At 43.6% G+C, this 17,422-nt stretch overlaps 2 protein-coding genes across 3 annotated transcripts in view; one reads left to right on the forward strand and one right to left on the reverse strand.

Annotated features, from left to right (window-relative positions):
- The window catches only part of LOC119398405 (uncharacterized), a 49,669-nt gene extending 41,492 nt beyond the window's left edge, over positions 1-8,177 (forward strand). For both annotated transcript variants that reach the window (XM_037665350.2, XM_037665351.2), the window contains exons 10-11: positions 4,627-4,736; positions 8,075-8,177. In XM_037665350.2, coding sequence (XP_037521278.1) covers positions 4,627-4,736; positions 8,075-8,106 — 142 coding nt within the window. In that variant the 3' untranslated portion in view covers positions 8,107-8,177. The remainder of the gene's footprint in view (positions 1-4,626; positions 4,737-8,074) is intronic.
- Positions 8,178-8,361: 184 nt separating this feature from the next.
- LOC119398389 (zinc finger CCHC domain-containing protein 7) overlaps positions 8,362-17,422 on the reverse strand; it is a 39,061-nt gene continuing 30,000 nt past the window's right edge. The window contains exon 7 of the mRNA XM_037665348.2: positions 8,362-9,506. Coding sequence (XP_037521276.1) covers positions 9,058-9,506 — 449 coding nt within the window. The 3' untranslated portion in view covers positions 8,362-9,057. The remainder of the gene's footprint in view (positions 9,507-17,422) is intronic.

The following is a 17,422-nucleotide window of genomic DNA, read 5'->3' on the forward strand; positions in this document are numbered from 1 at the left end:
GTCTTACACTTGTTTTGTACAATACAAATATGTATATTGGTAATTAATGCAGCATGCTATTTTTATTTTTAGGCATAAGTAAGTGGTACTAAATGTACATTGTTATGATATAAAGGTATCTAAATACTTGACACACTGGATGATTGCTCACATATGCTGCCAGTTTCAAAGGGAAAGGAAGCTCATATCATCATGATTATGGTGAACTGCTGTCCAGATTTTTTGCAGAGGCTAGGATATAATCTGGCAAAATAGTTTCATTCTTTAAAAATAGCACAACTTGAAGCAACATCCTGATACAAACAGACTTGGTATAATAGCGACCAAGTGACCACGGCTTTCTTCTTTAGTGCCTGCTTTTGCTCTTCAAATTATATAACAGAGTGTCCGAGTGGGTATCTTGCAGTAACTGGATGAGCGCTTGCAAAGTGCAGTTGAAGTGCTCAAATTTGCAGCGATATGCATTGCTGTACAAATTATATAACAGAGTGTGCGAGTGGGTATCTTGCAGTAACTGGATGAGCGCTTGCAAAGTGCAGTTGAAGTGCTCAAATTTGCAGCGATATGTATTGCTGTAACAGATACTTCTGCACCATGCAATGTCTTGTGTGTACCTGTTAGCTAATTATAACAGCAACGCATATCACAAAACGTGCTGAGAAATTTCTCTCAGCTTGTACGAGTATAAAGTGCTTAGCCAAAGGGTGTCTATGCTGCGTGCACCGGCTTGAATTTTCCACAGTTTCAACATTCACTCTAACATCTATAGTTTAAAAAGCAAACTACGGTCAAACCCGCATATATCGAACTCCCAAGAAAATAAACTTAGTTCGATATATTGTATAATATGAGATAAAAATGAGATAAAACTTTGAAAAAAATCTATGGTATTTTCGGTGTGCAAGCTGGCTTCATGGCACTGCTTCACTAAGGAAGGCGGGATCACGACAATAGGCACCGGGCGGCCGTCGTAAGGTGCCATCTGCGCCCCTCCCAAACATTGCCGCAAGTGGCGGCACAGACAGCACTGGCATGTGAAGCAGACGACGCGGAGAAGGCTCTTTTACGTTGGGGGGCCGTATTCGAAGAATAGCGGCGGCGTTTCTTTTTGAACCATACAAAGCTGTACGCTGTTGCGTTTGCCGTTTGGCGCCCAAGGCAAAGAGAAGCGGCAGCAACAGCATTCTTTTGAACAATGCACGTAGCGTTCAACTGGCGAACATGTGTTCAGATAACAGGGCCTGTCGCCGGGCCTCTGGGAGACTCCCGTGCAGTCGTTTGCGGTCGCGGGTGCGTTTAGTGGTCGCTAAGTCATCTAGAAAAGATGACGTTTCCCTTTCATGTCATCCCACCGCGGAGCACCGTCGGAACATCGAGTCAGGTCCTTAGTGGGGGCGTGCTGTGGGTGCTTTTAGGCATTTGCTTTAGTTCGGAGGCGGACCAGATGATGCCTCCTCTCTTTCGGGACTGCAAATTAGACAGGCCCGATTGGTGGCATGTAAAATAATCATTTTTGCATTTTAATTGCCGAACTCGCTGTTCCTCACTGTTGTCTGGAGGGCCCCTGACGGGAAGGCGAGTCCTGACAGCGCAAGTGCATCCATGGCGCTGCCAGTTATTTTGCGTTGCGGTTTTAAAGGCTTGACGACCTGGCGTACATGTTTTCATGCGTCTGGTCTAGAGAAGGGTCACCACTTGCACGAAGTAGGTCACATGCACAACATCACAGAGTACTTATAAAGGTGACAAAGAGGGCAAATTGTGTTGCAAGTTTGCCCCGCAAACTTGCAATAAGCAAACTTGCGATAAGCTACGATGTGGAGCTAGATATAAGTAGCACCTTTTCTATTTTTCTCCGGTTGCACATGGTTGTTCCTCAGTCATACTTCTTGCACACTCCTGTTCCCATTTTGTTTTCCTTTTCTTTTCGATGCTTCGCCAATCCTAATATTTTAATGGCTATGGTAATCTTTAGTCTGTGTAGTTCACATAGCTTGATGCAATGAGGGCCGTTGGTGGCGGCCGGTGCACGTGCAAGGCCGGCGTCGACGGCGATTGCAGACGGGAACCTGTGCAACTGGATGTACTCGGCTTTATCCGTGTTTGCATAGCTGTTTGTGCAGCCTACAGCGCAACGTGTCTGATCGGACTTGGTTACCTGAGGCATTTCGGCAGCACATGACACAAGCGTTGAGAGCACAACGAAGTGCAGCCAACATCCAGCCTCGCATCCCCGCAGCAAGCGCTGCCCCTTTCCGGCACCCACATGCCATTAGTGTCGCGCTTCCATCAAAAGAGGCGCCACCAGTCCAAACTCGCACGGTGCCTGTACACGTTAAAAAAATTTTTTCTGCAGTTTGTAGTTGGGAGCGTTAATTATGTGCAGCGACGGGTTATATGTGAGGAAACACACTGTCGACGTAAACAGCGCCTTAGCATCTTCATGCATAGCTCCATGTACTCATCAGGTGCTGGAAGCCTTTAGTCCACCTTGGCCTTAATGTTGTCCTTGTTGTTCAGTATCATACTCTGCGTACTTCGTGCAATACTGTACACAGTGGCGACGTCATACTTCTTCCCATGTTCAGTTGCATTGATTATCGCCAGCTTTGAGGAGAACAGCAGGTTCTTCTGTTTCACATTAACAAGGGGAGCAGAGAGTCTCCCAAATTCATGCGGGAAAGTCCCCTTCTGTGAGGGAAAGCCAACTTCTTGGGGCGTTTGGCACTGCCCAATGTTCGATGTATGAAGTGTTCCAGCTATTTTTATTCGATGTAACCGTAGGTTTTCCTATGCATTGACATTAAAGCATTGTTGTGCTCGAAAATAGTTCCGTAGGTTTTCCTATGTATTGACATTAAAGGATTGTAGTGCTTGAAAGTAGTTCGATATTAAGGATAATCCAATTTGCCCTAGTTTGATATGTAGTCGGGTTTGACTGTATAATAGTTCAGTAATTACTATTATCATTTCCACACAAGCCCTGCTTTTTTCAGTTGTTTGGTAATCAGAAAAATTAGCATGACTGTCTGGCTTCGTAAATTAAACTTTCACCAAAGCTTGTTGGCATAGTCTAAGTTAATAGACCTTTTTCAAGCAATCCCAGAACCCCCCCGCGGGTGCGCGATGCACTATGGGAAAAGTGTGTACGGCGAGCCCGCCGACTGTTCCGTAACTCGCTGCTCGTTGGCGCCGTGGGAGCACCGAACGAAAAAAACGCGTCACCGCTGGTTGACTATTATTAAATCCTAAATACTACACGTCTGAACGCACCTGCATATATCTCTACGCATGAAATGCGAAAGGAATGGTGCAGTCAGTGTGGGTATTACCGAGCTGATGTATGCCGGATGTAGCAGTTAAGCGGCATGCGAGTTATCTCGTGCCGATAATGCAGTCAAAACGTGCTTTCGTGAGCGACGTGAGCTGGAACACCAAATTTGTATTAATTCAATGATTACTTGTTCACAAGCCGCCATGGCATTTAATGCCATAGCGGCTCGTGATCGGGTTTAACCAAACTGTAGAGAGGTGTCACAGTTTTCAGGTATACAGATGATTATTTGATCTTAATTGACAAGTCACGCGCTGTACAAAGAAGTGAGCACATTCTAAACGTGTTTAAAGAAAACGGGATGGGACTAGAATTCATTTGCGAGATGCCTTGCTCTGGTAATTTGCAGTTTCTTGATACATTTAAGTTTTAAGGGCAGTATAGCCCGCATTCAGCGAAATCGGTGTTTAATTTCGCGTCGGTGCATTCGAATATTGTTAAACGAGGAATTGTGATGTCATGATTACGCACGGCATTGAAAAAAAACAACTTGCGCACATAAGATGAGCAGTATAGTTTCCAGCTGCAGAGTGATCAAAGAGGCTGGATATCCTGCGTATCGTTGTATCAGTTTGCGAAAATCTGTTCGCATGGCAAAGAAAGATTAACACGGACGTCCTCCATCTGTAAATAATGAAGAAACTAGAAATACTGCGGTTATTTCATATATGTATAAGAAGTCGCATGGCCTGAAGAACGTAGGGAAGCGATGTGGGGGTCAAGGTTCTGTTTGCCGCCCGAAATAAGCTTAGTCGCATTAAGGTCGCAGGGGTCTGCGGTGGGAAAAGAAAAATGCGGTCAGAGGCATGCCAATTGTTTTGTAAATTGTGTAGGAGTTTTGTAAATGTTTTGTAAATTGTGTAGGTGCTCCCAGATGCAAAATTATCTGCTCCAAAGTGCTCCAAGATGAAAATTTTGCTGCTCCAAAGTGCTCCAAAACGGAAATTTTGCTGCTCCAAAAATTGCTCCAAATCAGAAGTCCTCGGTAGCATCACTGCATTTCCCATGACCGCTTGCGCGCCCGTTCGTGGCGCTCGTGTGCTTGAAAAAGGTCTATTGCTTCATGGGCATATCTCATATCATAAGATGCACCTCCTGCACAACATGTCACGCTACAGATAAGGTACACATGCTATCTTCAATACTGCCCAGCCCTGATGACTACAGCTTTAATTAGAGCCAGTTGTCAAAACTGCTACAGTTGCCAACATGTGACAGATAATGCAAGAAATCATGCAGGATGTAGTGTGTTACTCCTGATTACTATTTTTTTTTTTTTCATGTCTCAACAGCTCTAATACCATCCACACTGGGTCTCCACACCATATTAGTGATGACGAAGCTACTTCCATAGTCAATTCTACACCAGAGCTTGGTCCTGATGCTGGCAGGGATGATATTGGTATGTGGCACTTTGTGTTTAGCAGGATGAAAGTAAGCTATTCAAGGTCTAATTTTTCGAATAATAAACTGGAAAAGTCAAGTATATTGCAAAAATCAGAATGCTAGTGGACATGGTTTCTGTGTGCCCATTTATTGCAGTTGTCCCATGTAGCTGAATGGTACTATGCAGTGAAGCTTGCAGAACATATAAATTATTTTTATAGCATAAATTTTTAAGTGCAAAATGAGTAGAAAAAAAAGATGGCAGAGTGAACCATAAAACTATTGCCAGCTATCATGATTTTTTTTTTTCTTGCCATAGTGGTACAACAGCCTTGTTGTACTTTGTGAACTACAATTTAACCTCAGTGTGACAATGTCACTGAAATCGGCACTTTACTTTGTTATACTGAAATTCAACTTTTTATGCCAACTATAAATACTCACTGACCAATTAAAAGGTGGTGCAGCAAATTTCCAGATAACATTGCAGTTTGTAAAACTAATTTCAATCTTTAAAAAAAAATAGATCTAAGAGCAAGCAGCCACATCTACCTACTTTTTTATGCCGCACTGATGAAGCCCTCTGTACAGTGGCCGTACGGCGCATATAAGGGAACGTATCGTGCCTGTTCCATTTTTGAAGCTTGCAAACGTAACTTTCTTTGTTTATGTCAATTCGTTCCTATGAATGTAGCATCAAAACCTCCCAGACACCGCAAAAACAGGAAAAAGCTTTTCCTTAAGATCACATGGAAGAGAGGTGAATACCTGAATTACAGCAACCTTGTTCATAGCTGCCACATTTTTCATTTTGTAACGTCATGCTTGTCACCTTGTCCAAAGAATCAAGCAAGATTGTTATGGCATTAGAAACTTCAGTCACTGTTACATATGGGTGATTTCCACGCCAAACGACCAGGCCATTATGGCGACCATTTCAAATGTTCTCGAAAAAAATTGTGCTGCATTCTTGCATTGAAAACGGCGATTTGCTAGAATATTTCGGAGACAACAAATTTTTTGGACACATGGGAGCCTTCCGAATTTCGCAGAATGTTACAGCATCATTTCTGGTTTCAGTGCCAAATTTGGTTTAGTAATAGCAAAGGCGTTTGTCTAAGGTGTTCGAAGCTCAATAATATTACTGCAATTTTTCAGTCATATACGCCTCCAGAAAATTTGCGAAAATGTTCTGTTTGCATTTGCGCTATGTATGAATATCTGAGTAATGAATACTCACTTAGAAAAGGTATATTTTGTGTTAAAAATATTTTCAGACCACTGACGTTTCTAAATTTTACGAGAAAAAATCACAAATTTGAGGAAATCATCATTTTGGTCCACATTGAGATGCAATTTACACCACGTGGTGCTCCAATTAAAAATCATCTTTATACCTCAATCGAAAGCAAATAAGTAGTTCTTATATGGCAAGTGTTATCATTACAATTTTAGTTTTAAGGAAGTAATTTTTGAAGCTCCCCATTGACGGCAATGGAGTACTTCACGAGAAAGCTGCCGTATGACCAAATGAAAAGATAACCGCCCACGTTTCCTTGACGGCTCCCAGATGTCACCCACATGTTCACTTGACGGCTGCGCCAAAATGTAGTGTTCCTTTAAGGTAATTTACTCAAACATTGAGCTAGAGAGAGACAGATGTCGTCCACCATTTATTCTCCCTGTTCCAAACACAACCTCTTTTTTGCTTTCTCCCTAACCTTGCTCCCTTTGCGTTTCAGACACAGACCACTACAAGTAGTTTACCGTTACTTATCTAAAAAATATGAATCGCTGCTTACACTCCACCAACAGGCCGATTTCTTCCACCTTTGGACAAAACTTGCCGATTCTTGGCACAACATGATTGGAAGAAAAAAGGAAATTAAAAATTAAATGAAGAAATTGTGAAACACAAGTCCTAATGTACTATCGCGCTCAGTATGAGATACACCACGCGAGCGCGTGGCCGAGCGCTCTGCAATGTTGTACAGTGGCGCCGATCACGGCATATCTTCGAGTTACTGGGAGAGAGTTTGGCTGTCCCTGGGAGCGCGCATCGCCCCAACTTTCTTTCGCCCTCACCCTCGTTTTGCCCTGTGGTTATACCAGCTCCAAAATGATAACTTCGAGGGGGAAAGCAAGCAAGTGGGGGCAATGCGCGCTCGCAGGGACAGCCAAACTCTCTCCCAGTAACTCGAAAATATGCCATAATCGGCGCAACTGTACAACCTTGCAGAACGCTCGGCCTCGCGCTCGCGTGATGTAGTTCATACTGAGCGCGATAGTACTTACAAGTACATTCACTTGAGAAGTGCTGCCTGGAGTGTTTCAGCTTAGAGCACTTAAGTCAACAGCACTGTGCAATGTGTAGAAGATAATGTTTACTGTGCCAAACTGGTTTGTGAACTGGTTCACAAACCGTTACAGACTCAGTATATTTCTCTGGAGTGGAATAAGTGTGATGAACCTGAACCAAACCCGTATCTCCAAACCCGCATCACACATTCGCTATTTAACAGGAAAGTTTAATTTTACTTTACAAAAATGTAGCTAAAGTTACCCCAGTCTCAACAGACTGAACTCAGTATGACTTATGCAAACATTCTTTTGCATGGGCCTGTTGACTGTGTGATAGTTGGGACTGTTACTGTTGAAATAGATTATACATGGAAGTCTGAGTTTAAATGAGACTGGCAATTAATTTCACTCTCGGCAAACCAATTCTTCAGATGGCCACTCCCAGCTATGTGATGGTGGCGTGAAAGGCTAACATCTGTCTATACATGGTATAAAAGGCTCTGCGAACATTATTTGTTACGAGCAAAATGATGCAAACATTTTTTTAACATGCAGTGTCTGAACCCAATTTTTTGCTTTCATGAATCGTGTAAGGGCCTCTGGAATTCGGTCACGTGAATGGCTGTTCGAACTCTCGATTGTCCTTGAGCTCTGTGAAAAATGTTTGCATAGCAGAGGCATAAAATTTGCCTCCAGGCTTTTCGAAAACTGCTGACTTTCTTCACTAGTGGCTTAGGTTACTGCGGGGAAAGGAAATCCCTTTGTTGTAGTAGGATTTTAACTGCATACTAAAGAAAGGCGCAGCTGTAATTTTTCTGTGGTAGCAGGGCCTTGAAGCTTCCATATCTTTTTGCTCTGCTTAATATTGGCTAATTGTACCACGTTGCTTGGTATTAAACAGTGCCATGAGTTCTTGAATTAGTGCGATATTTTTTTTTTTCAAGTTGCCTATGCTTGCATCTCTCTCTCTCTCTGCTACCATTTGCAATACCGTCTAACTTGAGACATGCGCTATGCTCTCTCTCTAAAACCATGTTTATTTTCTTGCAACAGTGGACAAGTGGCACTTTGTCTGCCTCAAGTGAATGCCCTTTGGTCCCATCAATGGACACTTTGAAGACACCTGCGTACAATAAATCTGCTTCATGGAAACTTAGTAATGGTGCATCATTCCTTGCAGTCAAATCTAACAAAAATTCAATTGACAATTTTTGAAGCAATGCAACACCATTGGTATCTGTGCATTCAACGAAGCATCCATTCAGTTTAGAGTTTTTTTTGTTTATTTTCTTCAAAAAAAATCTGCTGTACAGTGCATCCTTAACCACATGAGTCTGACAACTACAGCAATGTTTTTAATAAACTTGTAGAGACTAAGGTAAGTTCAGTGGCAGCACCACTCAACAATTTTTGTGATGGTGCCAGTAATAAAAAATATGCATGCTAAATTAATTCAGCACAATGCTGGCTGTAATATACAGCATCCTCGTCATTGGGTACCCTTGCAGAAATCAATTTTCAGTAAGTAACAAAAGTCTCAAGTTCCAAATGCAGCAAACTCTTGTACATGCAATAAGCCTGGTACAAAACAACAAAGATGCCCCCCACACAGATAACCTTTTTTTTCCCGGCAATGTATAAAAAAAATTCCGTATCTTCTTGCTTAAAAATGAAAAGAAAAAGGCATGCCCGTTTTTTTGACCATGCACATCTGTGCTGCCCTGCTCTTCCCGCCTTTACATGTAAAGGTGATTAAAATTGAGATCACCAACTTGCATTTAATTTCTCACCCCTATTACCTTGGTATCACGCGGGTTATAATGTTAATGAAATCCATGTGGCTTTTGGTGGACACCATGCCTCTATGACAACAAAAAGAATATTTGCACTGCTCATTATTTCTGCTCTGCTGTCTTGGTCCAAGCCTTGCATTCAGATGTACCCTCGACCTTGCAAGGAGGCTGCTTATTTTGACATTTACCCCAGTCTCAACATACTGAACTCAGTATGACTGATACAGCTATGTGATGCCTTCATCAGTAGTGGCCCCAGTATGTTTGGTAGCAGCGGTGGTTAGGCATGTAAAAGCTAGGATCATCAAACACTGAAGTTTTCTTGGCTGCTTCTCCTTGGAAAAGCTTCCTCTTAATTTCCCGACTCAATTTCTTTTGCTTGTTTTTCTCTCGTACCCTCTTCCTTCTTAGTGCTTGCTTGCTCATTGTGTTGGACATTTTCATGCGGGACTTCTTCCGCCGCTTTGCTGAAGGTGCTGAGTCTTCCGAAGCTTGCTCACCACTGCAATTACTCTCTGGTTGCGCTGCACCTTCAATGGCTAGCACATCAGCCTGGGATGTCTGTTGATCATGCAGGCCAGCTTGCCCACTACTTTGTGGTGCCTGTCCATTGCACTCAACTGCCTGTAGCCCCTTCATTCGTTCGTTCTTACGCTTGCGCTTATTGTTTGCCCGGTACAATCGTTTTGCATCTGAAACAACAAAGAAGCACACACTGAATAAAGCATTCACTATCACCTATGCCAGATATTGTGAATAGAAGTAAAAAAATATTGCCTGATATGTGCAGCCTACAGTGAGTGATTACATAATGATTTGTTCAGTAACAATGGGAACTTGCAGGGCAAGCTTTTTTTTTTAATACAGAACAAGCAATACACAGATGTGACACGTGATCTAAATATTTAAATGGAATTTAACTTTTAACTGATTTTTTTCTTCACAAGTCATTCTTTTAGCATGGTGAAAACTAGATGGTTGATTAGCTGGCACACTTTGCTTCGTAATGAACTTAGATATGGTAATTATTTTAAGTTACCGGTTTTATCATCAGCATTGTAATGGCAGCATGGGACAAAGATGCCGCAGGAGGCAAAAGCAAGTTGCACAGCTTTAGAAAACCTCTTAAAACACAATTTCCCCGTGGTGCATTCTTTCAACACATTGCAATGCCAGAGTGAATCTGGCATTAAAAATTAAGACATCTTTGTTAATTATCGAATGTACTGCAATGGCTACTAGACCACATAGTGTATGCCATGCTGAAAGAACAAACGGCAAAGCACCATTGCAGTGGTTAAACCATATTAAAAAAAAAAAAAACATTTTTCCATTTTAAAAAGATAACATGTTAAAAATATTAATAGAACTGCATTTTTACTGCAACTTGTGTCACCCATTCTCAAACTTTGTGCTAGGTTTCAGAATTTGTTCCAAGTGGATGTGCCTTGTGACCACAGTGTAAAATATTCTTCAGATAACAAGCACAAGGCATGATCAACCAGATAAAGTTGAAGCGCCACACACTCGTCAGTCCGGTGATAGCAGCACCATTATTTATCAGAGGTATGACCAAACTTAAAAGACAGGAAATATTGGATCTTGCATTGCCATAGCGACTGGCGCTTTGTGGGAAAACCGAACTCAATGACAGACAGGTGTGCATCTGACCAGCTGTCGGATGCACATAATAATAATATCTGGGGTTTAACGTCTCAAAACCACGATATGATTATGAGAGGTGCCGTAGTGGAGGGCTCCGGAAATTTCAGCCACCTGGGGTTCTTTAACGTGCACCTAAATCTAAGTACACGGGCCTCAAACATTTTCGCCTCCATCGAAAAAACAGCTGCCGCGGCCGGGATTCGATCCCGCGACCTTCGGGTCAGCAGTCGAGTGCCATAACCACTAGACCACCGTGGCGGGGCGTCGGATGCACATATACATTTTTTTAAGTGTAGGGCGTGATGACAACGGACAGAGGGAGATACATACACACACGTGGAGCACCACGTCTAACAATTGTTGGAAGTGGTGCCGTCCATTGTCATCGTCTCGGCTTATACTTCCAAATATCTTGAAACAACATGCCCAGTCAGCCATTCTTACGTTGCATGATACAGGTGCCTTTGTCCACCACTGACGTACTTTCGCCACGCAGCTCAGTCATTTTGGATTTCCCATCAAGTGCCAGTTTAATAATATCTGCGGTTTTACAAGCCAAAACTAAGAATTTATTATAAGGCACGCTGTAGTGGTGGGCTGCAGAAATTTCTACCAACTGGTATTCTTTTACATGCACTGGCATTGCACAGTACACGGGCCTTTAGCATTTCACCTCCATTGAAATGTGACCACTGCGGCCAAGATCAAACTTGCGACTTTCAGGTCAGCAGCCAAGCACCATAACCACTGTAACACCAGAGCAGATGAAGTGCCAGTTTATAGAGCAATTGGAAATAAAACCTTTTCTGCCTTAAAGTTATAACATGTCGCCATTGGATATCCACTGCCATCCCCCAGACCAATGGGCACACACCGTTGTTATTTTATCTAGTCTATTGCACTTTATTAGGAGATGTTTCTTGGCTTGCTTGCAAAGGGTACGTGTCTTGCACTGTGCTCGTGACATAATTGGCTTCCCTTCTTGCACTCAAGCGTGTTCCAGAGTATTAACTTATATTAGTGGTAATCAGTTATTCATTTTAAGTTCCAGTGTAGGCAATGTCGATCTCTTTAACTTAATGAGTAGATTTGTGCAACCTAAGTAAACACTCGGCATTCGGTTCAACTTTGCTTCAAAACAGAAAGACTGACATTACCACAAGCCTAGAACATTTGCTTATAGAGAGAGTAGCATAAGACATGCACTAACTATGAGGGTATTTTTTTTTGTCAGATAGTTGGGCTTCGGCTCTGTAGCTACACCATGTCAATTTAAGAAAGAATGGTTGGCTAAGCAGCACATCCTCCTGTCCAACAAAAGAGGGCAGTTGTAAGGCAGAGCGTTACTGTATTAGTGTACTGCCCATTAACGCATTCGGTCACCAGCATGCCATTTCCAAACCATGTGCACTGCTGTAGTTTTAAATTCAAGAACACTCCTTTCCTACTCCTACCTAACATGGGGTATCTACCTGGCTACATTTTTAAAAAATTGTAAACTCTGGGTTTCGCTACAGTCTGATACTGAGGCACACCATAGTGAGGGAATTGGGATTGTCACCATCTTTGGACCTGGGCTGGCCACATAATGGATACCAAGGGATGGGAAACACAGCCGAGGATGGCAGAGAGTTGGGAGGGTGATCAAATTAAGAAACACGCAGGCATAAAATGGAATCAACTCGTGCAGGACAGGGTGAATTGTAGATCACTGGAAGAGGCCTTTGTCCTGCGGTGGACAGAATAAATAGGCTGAGGACGATGGTTTAAGAAGCACTGAAGTGCCCCGCCACGGTGGTCTAGTGGTTATGGCGCTCGACTGCTGACCCGAAGGTCGCGGGATCGAATCCCGGCCGCGGCGGCTGCATTTTCGATGGAGGCGAAAATGTTTGAGGCTCGTGTACTTAGATTTAGGTGCACGTTAAAGAACCCCAGGTGGTCGAAATTTCCGGAGCCCTCCACTACGGCGTCTCTCATAATCATATCGTGGTTTTGGGACGTTAAACCCCAGATATTATTATTAAGAAGCACTGAAGTGTAAGTAGCAAGTGTTTTTGCATTCTACCCCCATAAGAATGTAGCCACTGCGACCGGGATTGAACCTGTGTTATACTCGCCAGTGGAAAGCCATACCCAGTGTACTGCTGCGATAGGCACTTATCTACCTAATCTTGATACGAGATAGACACTTGTGATGCAGTGATGCTACCGAGGACTTCTGATTTGGAGCAATTTTTGGAGCAGCAAAATTTCCGTTTTGGAGCACTTTGGAGCAGCAAATTTTTCATCTTGGAGCACTTTGGAGCAGATAATTTTGCATCTGGGAGCACTTTGGAGCAGCGAATTTTACATCCTGGAGTGCAATGCAGAAGCATATTGCATTAACATTCAAGCACCTGAGCATTATTATGGGGCTCTTATGAAGGCTGGAAATATTTCGATTCATTACAAATCTCATGGAAAAAATCATCTCAGGAGCATAGGCGTGCGCACAGGGGGGGCAGCCCCCCCCCCCCCCTATTCACCTAAGAGGGGGGTGGGGCAAAATCTGCCCCGTACATTGACCCTTGCAATAGCAATTATATGGACACTCTCGGCGGATTTTTGCCGTCGCCGTAATTTTCCGCATAAAGTCCAAATTAATAACATCACCACGCGCATTCTAGCCGCGGGTAAAAGCTCGCGAGCGCTGGCGACGAACGCGGCTGAAGGGGAGATTAAACTAGCCGGCCGTCTGTCTCCACCGCACGGACAGCGCATGAGATAACATCTTCCCGCGTGCGGGCCTGCCGATTGCTCATCAAACAGAGAGGAAACGCCCCGCCCGTCTTTCGGAGGGGGCGCATCTTTCGAAGGACGCAGTCGCTTGCGTGCGCGCTATCTCAAGGCATCAGGAGACGACTCGTAAACTTGCTGTGCCCTCTACGCTTACTTCGCGTTTAGAGAACTCAGAGCAAGAAAACGCTTCGGTTCCTGGAGGGGCCATATTCCCTTAAACCAGCGTTTTGTTGAGTTACGCGAGATCGGATCCAAAAGAGTTAGCTGCTAGTCTTACTTCGTTTCACAATACAATTTTTTGGTATCGCATTCATTGCTTCGCTCTTAAGCGAAACTGAGTTTTTTTAACCGTTAGCTATTGACCCCCGAGAGCGAGGGGCGGACGTGTAACATGGCGTACCCGCTTCACTGTGGGCCGTCAGCGACGGGCCCGCTACTGACAGCTGCGCATTTGCGGCTGCTCCGACCAGGAGATATGATTTTACTAATGAGATGGCATTTTTAAAAAAGCAAGCAAAAAATTCGAATTGGAACCCTAGCACGTGAGCTCGAAAGGGCAGGGCCTTTTAGAGGGTACTTACCGCACAGTGATTACAAACTCGGACGTGCTGGCGGAAGGAATTACGAAAAAGCTGTTCTGGATGAAGATCCATGGATAAAGTATATCTGAGGAAAAGTGTCAACGCGTTTCCACCATTCGCGTGCTCTTCCATAAACGCGAAGCAAGGAAAATTCGATATTGTCCCATATATCTACTGCGAGCGATCCCAGATTTCATTCCGCGATGTCCGGAAACAGAAGTGACAGACATTTTAGCGGCACTCATGTAGTTATTGCTGAACATTGCTTTCCTTACATGCCGTGCGACGCTTGAAACGAGCTATCAGCAGCGTTTCTGGAACAGACGACGTCCGCCGATAAATCGCCGTCGCACTTTCTCGCTACCGATAGGCCTAGACGTCACGAGCCTCTGCGGAGAGCGCGTTTTGCTGTCGAGCCGACTTGCAGAACAGAAGCTGCGTTGGCACCGTGCATGGCATCGTGACTTACTCAGAACGCACGCGCGAGCGCTATTTATTCAGCGGAATAATTCTTGGTCCATGATTGCGACTTTATTGGCAGCCTTAAGATCGAGCTGCACATGTTCTGACGCGCCGGCGGTGTGATTTCCGGTGATAGACGACCCCAAACCCGAGACTTTGGCGCAGTTTGGCGCAAATTTCGTCAATATTATCAGGATGGCGCAGTAAATACAATTTGGCGCACTTTGGCGCAGGTGGCGCAGGAGTGGAATCACTGGTGATGCCAAGTCACACACCAAGTGCCACACATACCAAGCATTGCACATAGTGAGCATCGCACAAATCGAGAGCACCTCTCGGAAGAAGCAATAAAAGATGAAAAGCAACAAGGGGCTGCACCAGTAAATCTACAATGTGCTGCCAAAACTAGGGCAGCCAAGGAAGCCGACTCCAACAAAAGGTTCGAACAAAAGGTGCCAAGCTGCACAATAAATGGCTCAAGGACCTGCTCCAGGCTCAAAGACATGCTCAAGGATGCGCTCCAGACATTCATGGCAAAGGAGGTGAATTGCAGGGTGCACCTGCAGTGGCCATGTTGTTGAAACTGATGGATGGTAGCAGTTGTCAGTAGTTAGATAATGTATTTACACGATCATAGGTCACCTTATTTAAATATGAAAATCCGAAGTTGGGGTTCCATTTACAATCGAAAGCATAAGATGTACAGCCAGTATACTTGCAAACAAGAAATCGGGGATGCCACAGCATGGTCGCAACTTTACATTTGCATTTTGGCTCAACCCATAGCACATGGTTATTCCACGCTTTTGTTAGGAAGGTTCTCTCTCTCTCCCTCTCTATTTTTTTAAATTCTACTGCGTGCACACACCATTCAGTTCACATGTGGTGCACACGGCGCTTGTGGGCATGTTGATCGTTAACGGAAAAGCCGCTGTTTTAAATCAGTAGTGGCACTCTCTGACCGCAAACAACAGCAATTTGTGCTGGAGGGACCGATAGCTGATGGAAGAGCCCCTTTTTTTTGTTGCCTCTATGATGCGTTCCTTTCAATGGCCACTTACCACTGTTGTGCTCGAACATCTTACTTCATCATAAGTGCTACAGGCCCAAAAAAACTTTTGCCACTCATTAACAGCAGCACTAAAGAATGCTGCTATTCTCTGTGCAAAAAAAGTCTAACTACACGGTGGCATGCAAGTTTACGTTTCTGATCAGCTGTTGCAGCAGTGGTGACTTCAACGTGACCAAATTTTCACATGTGCTGTCAACTGCTAAGGTTTTCATGGGCTGAAGTTGGTGCGTTTTCTGGAGCTTGCGACATACTTGATCGAACTGCAATATCAATCTTTACTGGCAACATGCAAAATGGTTGCACAAGAAGCCCATGTATTAGGTTCGGAAGCGGGAATACCAAGGACATGCTTCAAAGCCAGCAGGGCCTGGACACAGAAGTTTATGAAGACGGCTGGCTTTGCAATGACTCCTCTAGAAAGGACGAGTATAGTCAGTTCAGCGACTAGGTTAATAAACTTCTGTTGTGGAATGAGCCCGATGTATATGTTTTTTCTTTTTTTTTTACGTTCATTATAGCGGGGTCGATTTACCCTTGAGTCAATTTACAAATTATTCTACTTTCTTATGATTTTGGTTGTTTTTGAGACTGTCTCGAGTGGCAGAAGAAATATAGTATAGTAGGCTCCAGGGCCGGCATGCGCTTCGAGGCTGGCAAATCGCTGAGAAGCTGTATTTAGTACTTCTTGAAGCTAGCGATAGATGGTAGCGCATGTCAGTTTACACAAGCGTAGTTAGACATCCTACCAATGTTTCTCATCGATTGTCGTGGCAGTAGAAATGGTAGCTGTCCAATGGCAGATGTGCCTTGTCCTATCTTGAAATCTGGGACATTTTCTTAGACAGTGATAGCGATGACATGCATTTGGCAATAGCGCCTTCTCTGAAGCTTTCTTTTTCTGAAGAAAATCAATCTGACGGTAGCAGTGACACATGTTCCTGGGGTACTGAATGTGACGCGCACATTGTTGGATTATCACCAGTATGCCTTAAGGCAGCTGAATAGACTCATTCCCTCCAAATTCTGCAATACGAAACCCCTGAAGGCGAAACCAAGTCTGTAGAGCTAAAGGGAAGAAGAGTGAAAACTGCTGCGAGTGTGAAAAATGTGTGAAAAATTCCAAACAGCGAAACGCCCATGACTTTAAAAACTGCACAGAGTAATGAATCATCCGCATATGCAAATAAATGCATGTTTTATCATTTCTCTAGCAAATATTTGACCTAGACATTTATGGCAGAAAGAAGAATGAGCGTACAGCATACTTGCTCTTTTAAGAAAAAGCTTGCTATATGGCAAGCCTGCAATCACAGTGGGCGGCAGCGAATGGATAAATAAAGTTTGTGTGTCAGTGTTTCAAATGCTTATATCAACAATCATGGCAGACAGGTTGTGCTTAAAGGAGTACTTAAAGGAGTACTGATTTTGAAGGCGAGATAACTTGTGGGATACATTTGTGTACACACACACGCATCATCTACAAAATATCAATGAATAGTATACTAGAACATATTTAAAATTAATTTTAGTGCGCGTCACACCATGCATGCGAAACGCGCCTTTGATTTTTATTAGAGCTGTGCGAATAGCAAAATTTTGGGTGCGAAGCGAATTCGAATATTGAAGTGTGAGTGCGAATCGAATCGAATATTTTTCGAATATTTCTAGAATATATTTCGAATACTTCGAAGCGAAATTGCAGAAAAAAAGTTGAAGAGGATTCCTAAGCATATTCTTATAAGATAGCAACATGAAAGTGTTTCTTTTTGCTAGGTTGAAGCGCAATGTAGAGGCCGAATTGTATTCATGTACATGATTTGGTGCAACCAAAGTGTTGTCGACAACACTTTACATGTGATAGGCAAAGATGCCATTTCCTCAGCCTCTCCTCCTCTTTCAACTTCTGTGGAAGCCTAACTGATGTGGTGGACAAGGGTGTGCTCCCTTCAAGTCCGGAGTTCCAAATCTGCCTCGTGGACATCGATATATAATATCCGAAATTTTTGATGCTAAAAAGCTTCGGCGTCCGATTTTTCGGACTTCCTGCCCA

Source organism: Rhipicephalus sanguineus, chromosome 1, assembly GCF_013339695.2.
Source record: "Rhipicephalus sanguineus isolate Rsan-2018 chromosome 1, BIME_Rsan_1.4, whole genome shotgun sequence".
Classification (NCBI taxonomy): domain Eukaryota; kingdom Metazoa; phylum Arthropoda; class Arachnida; order Ixodida; family Ixodidae; genus Rhipicephalus; species Rhipicephalus sanguineus.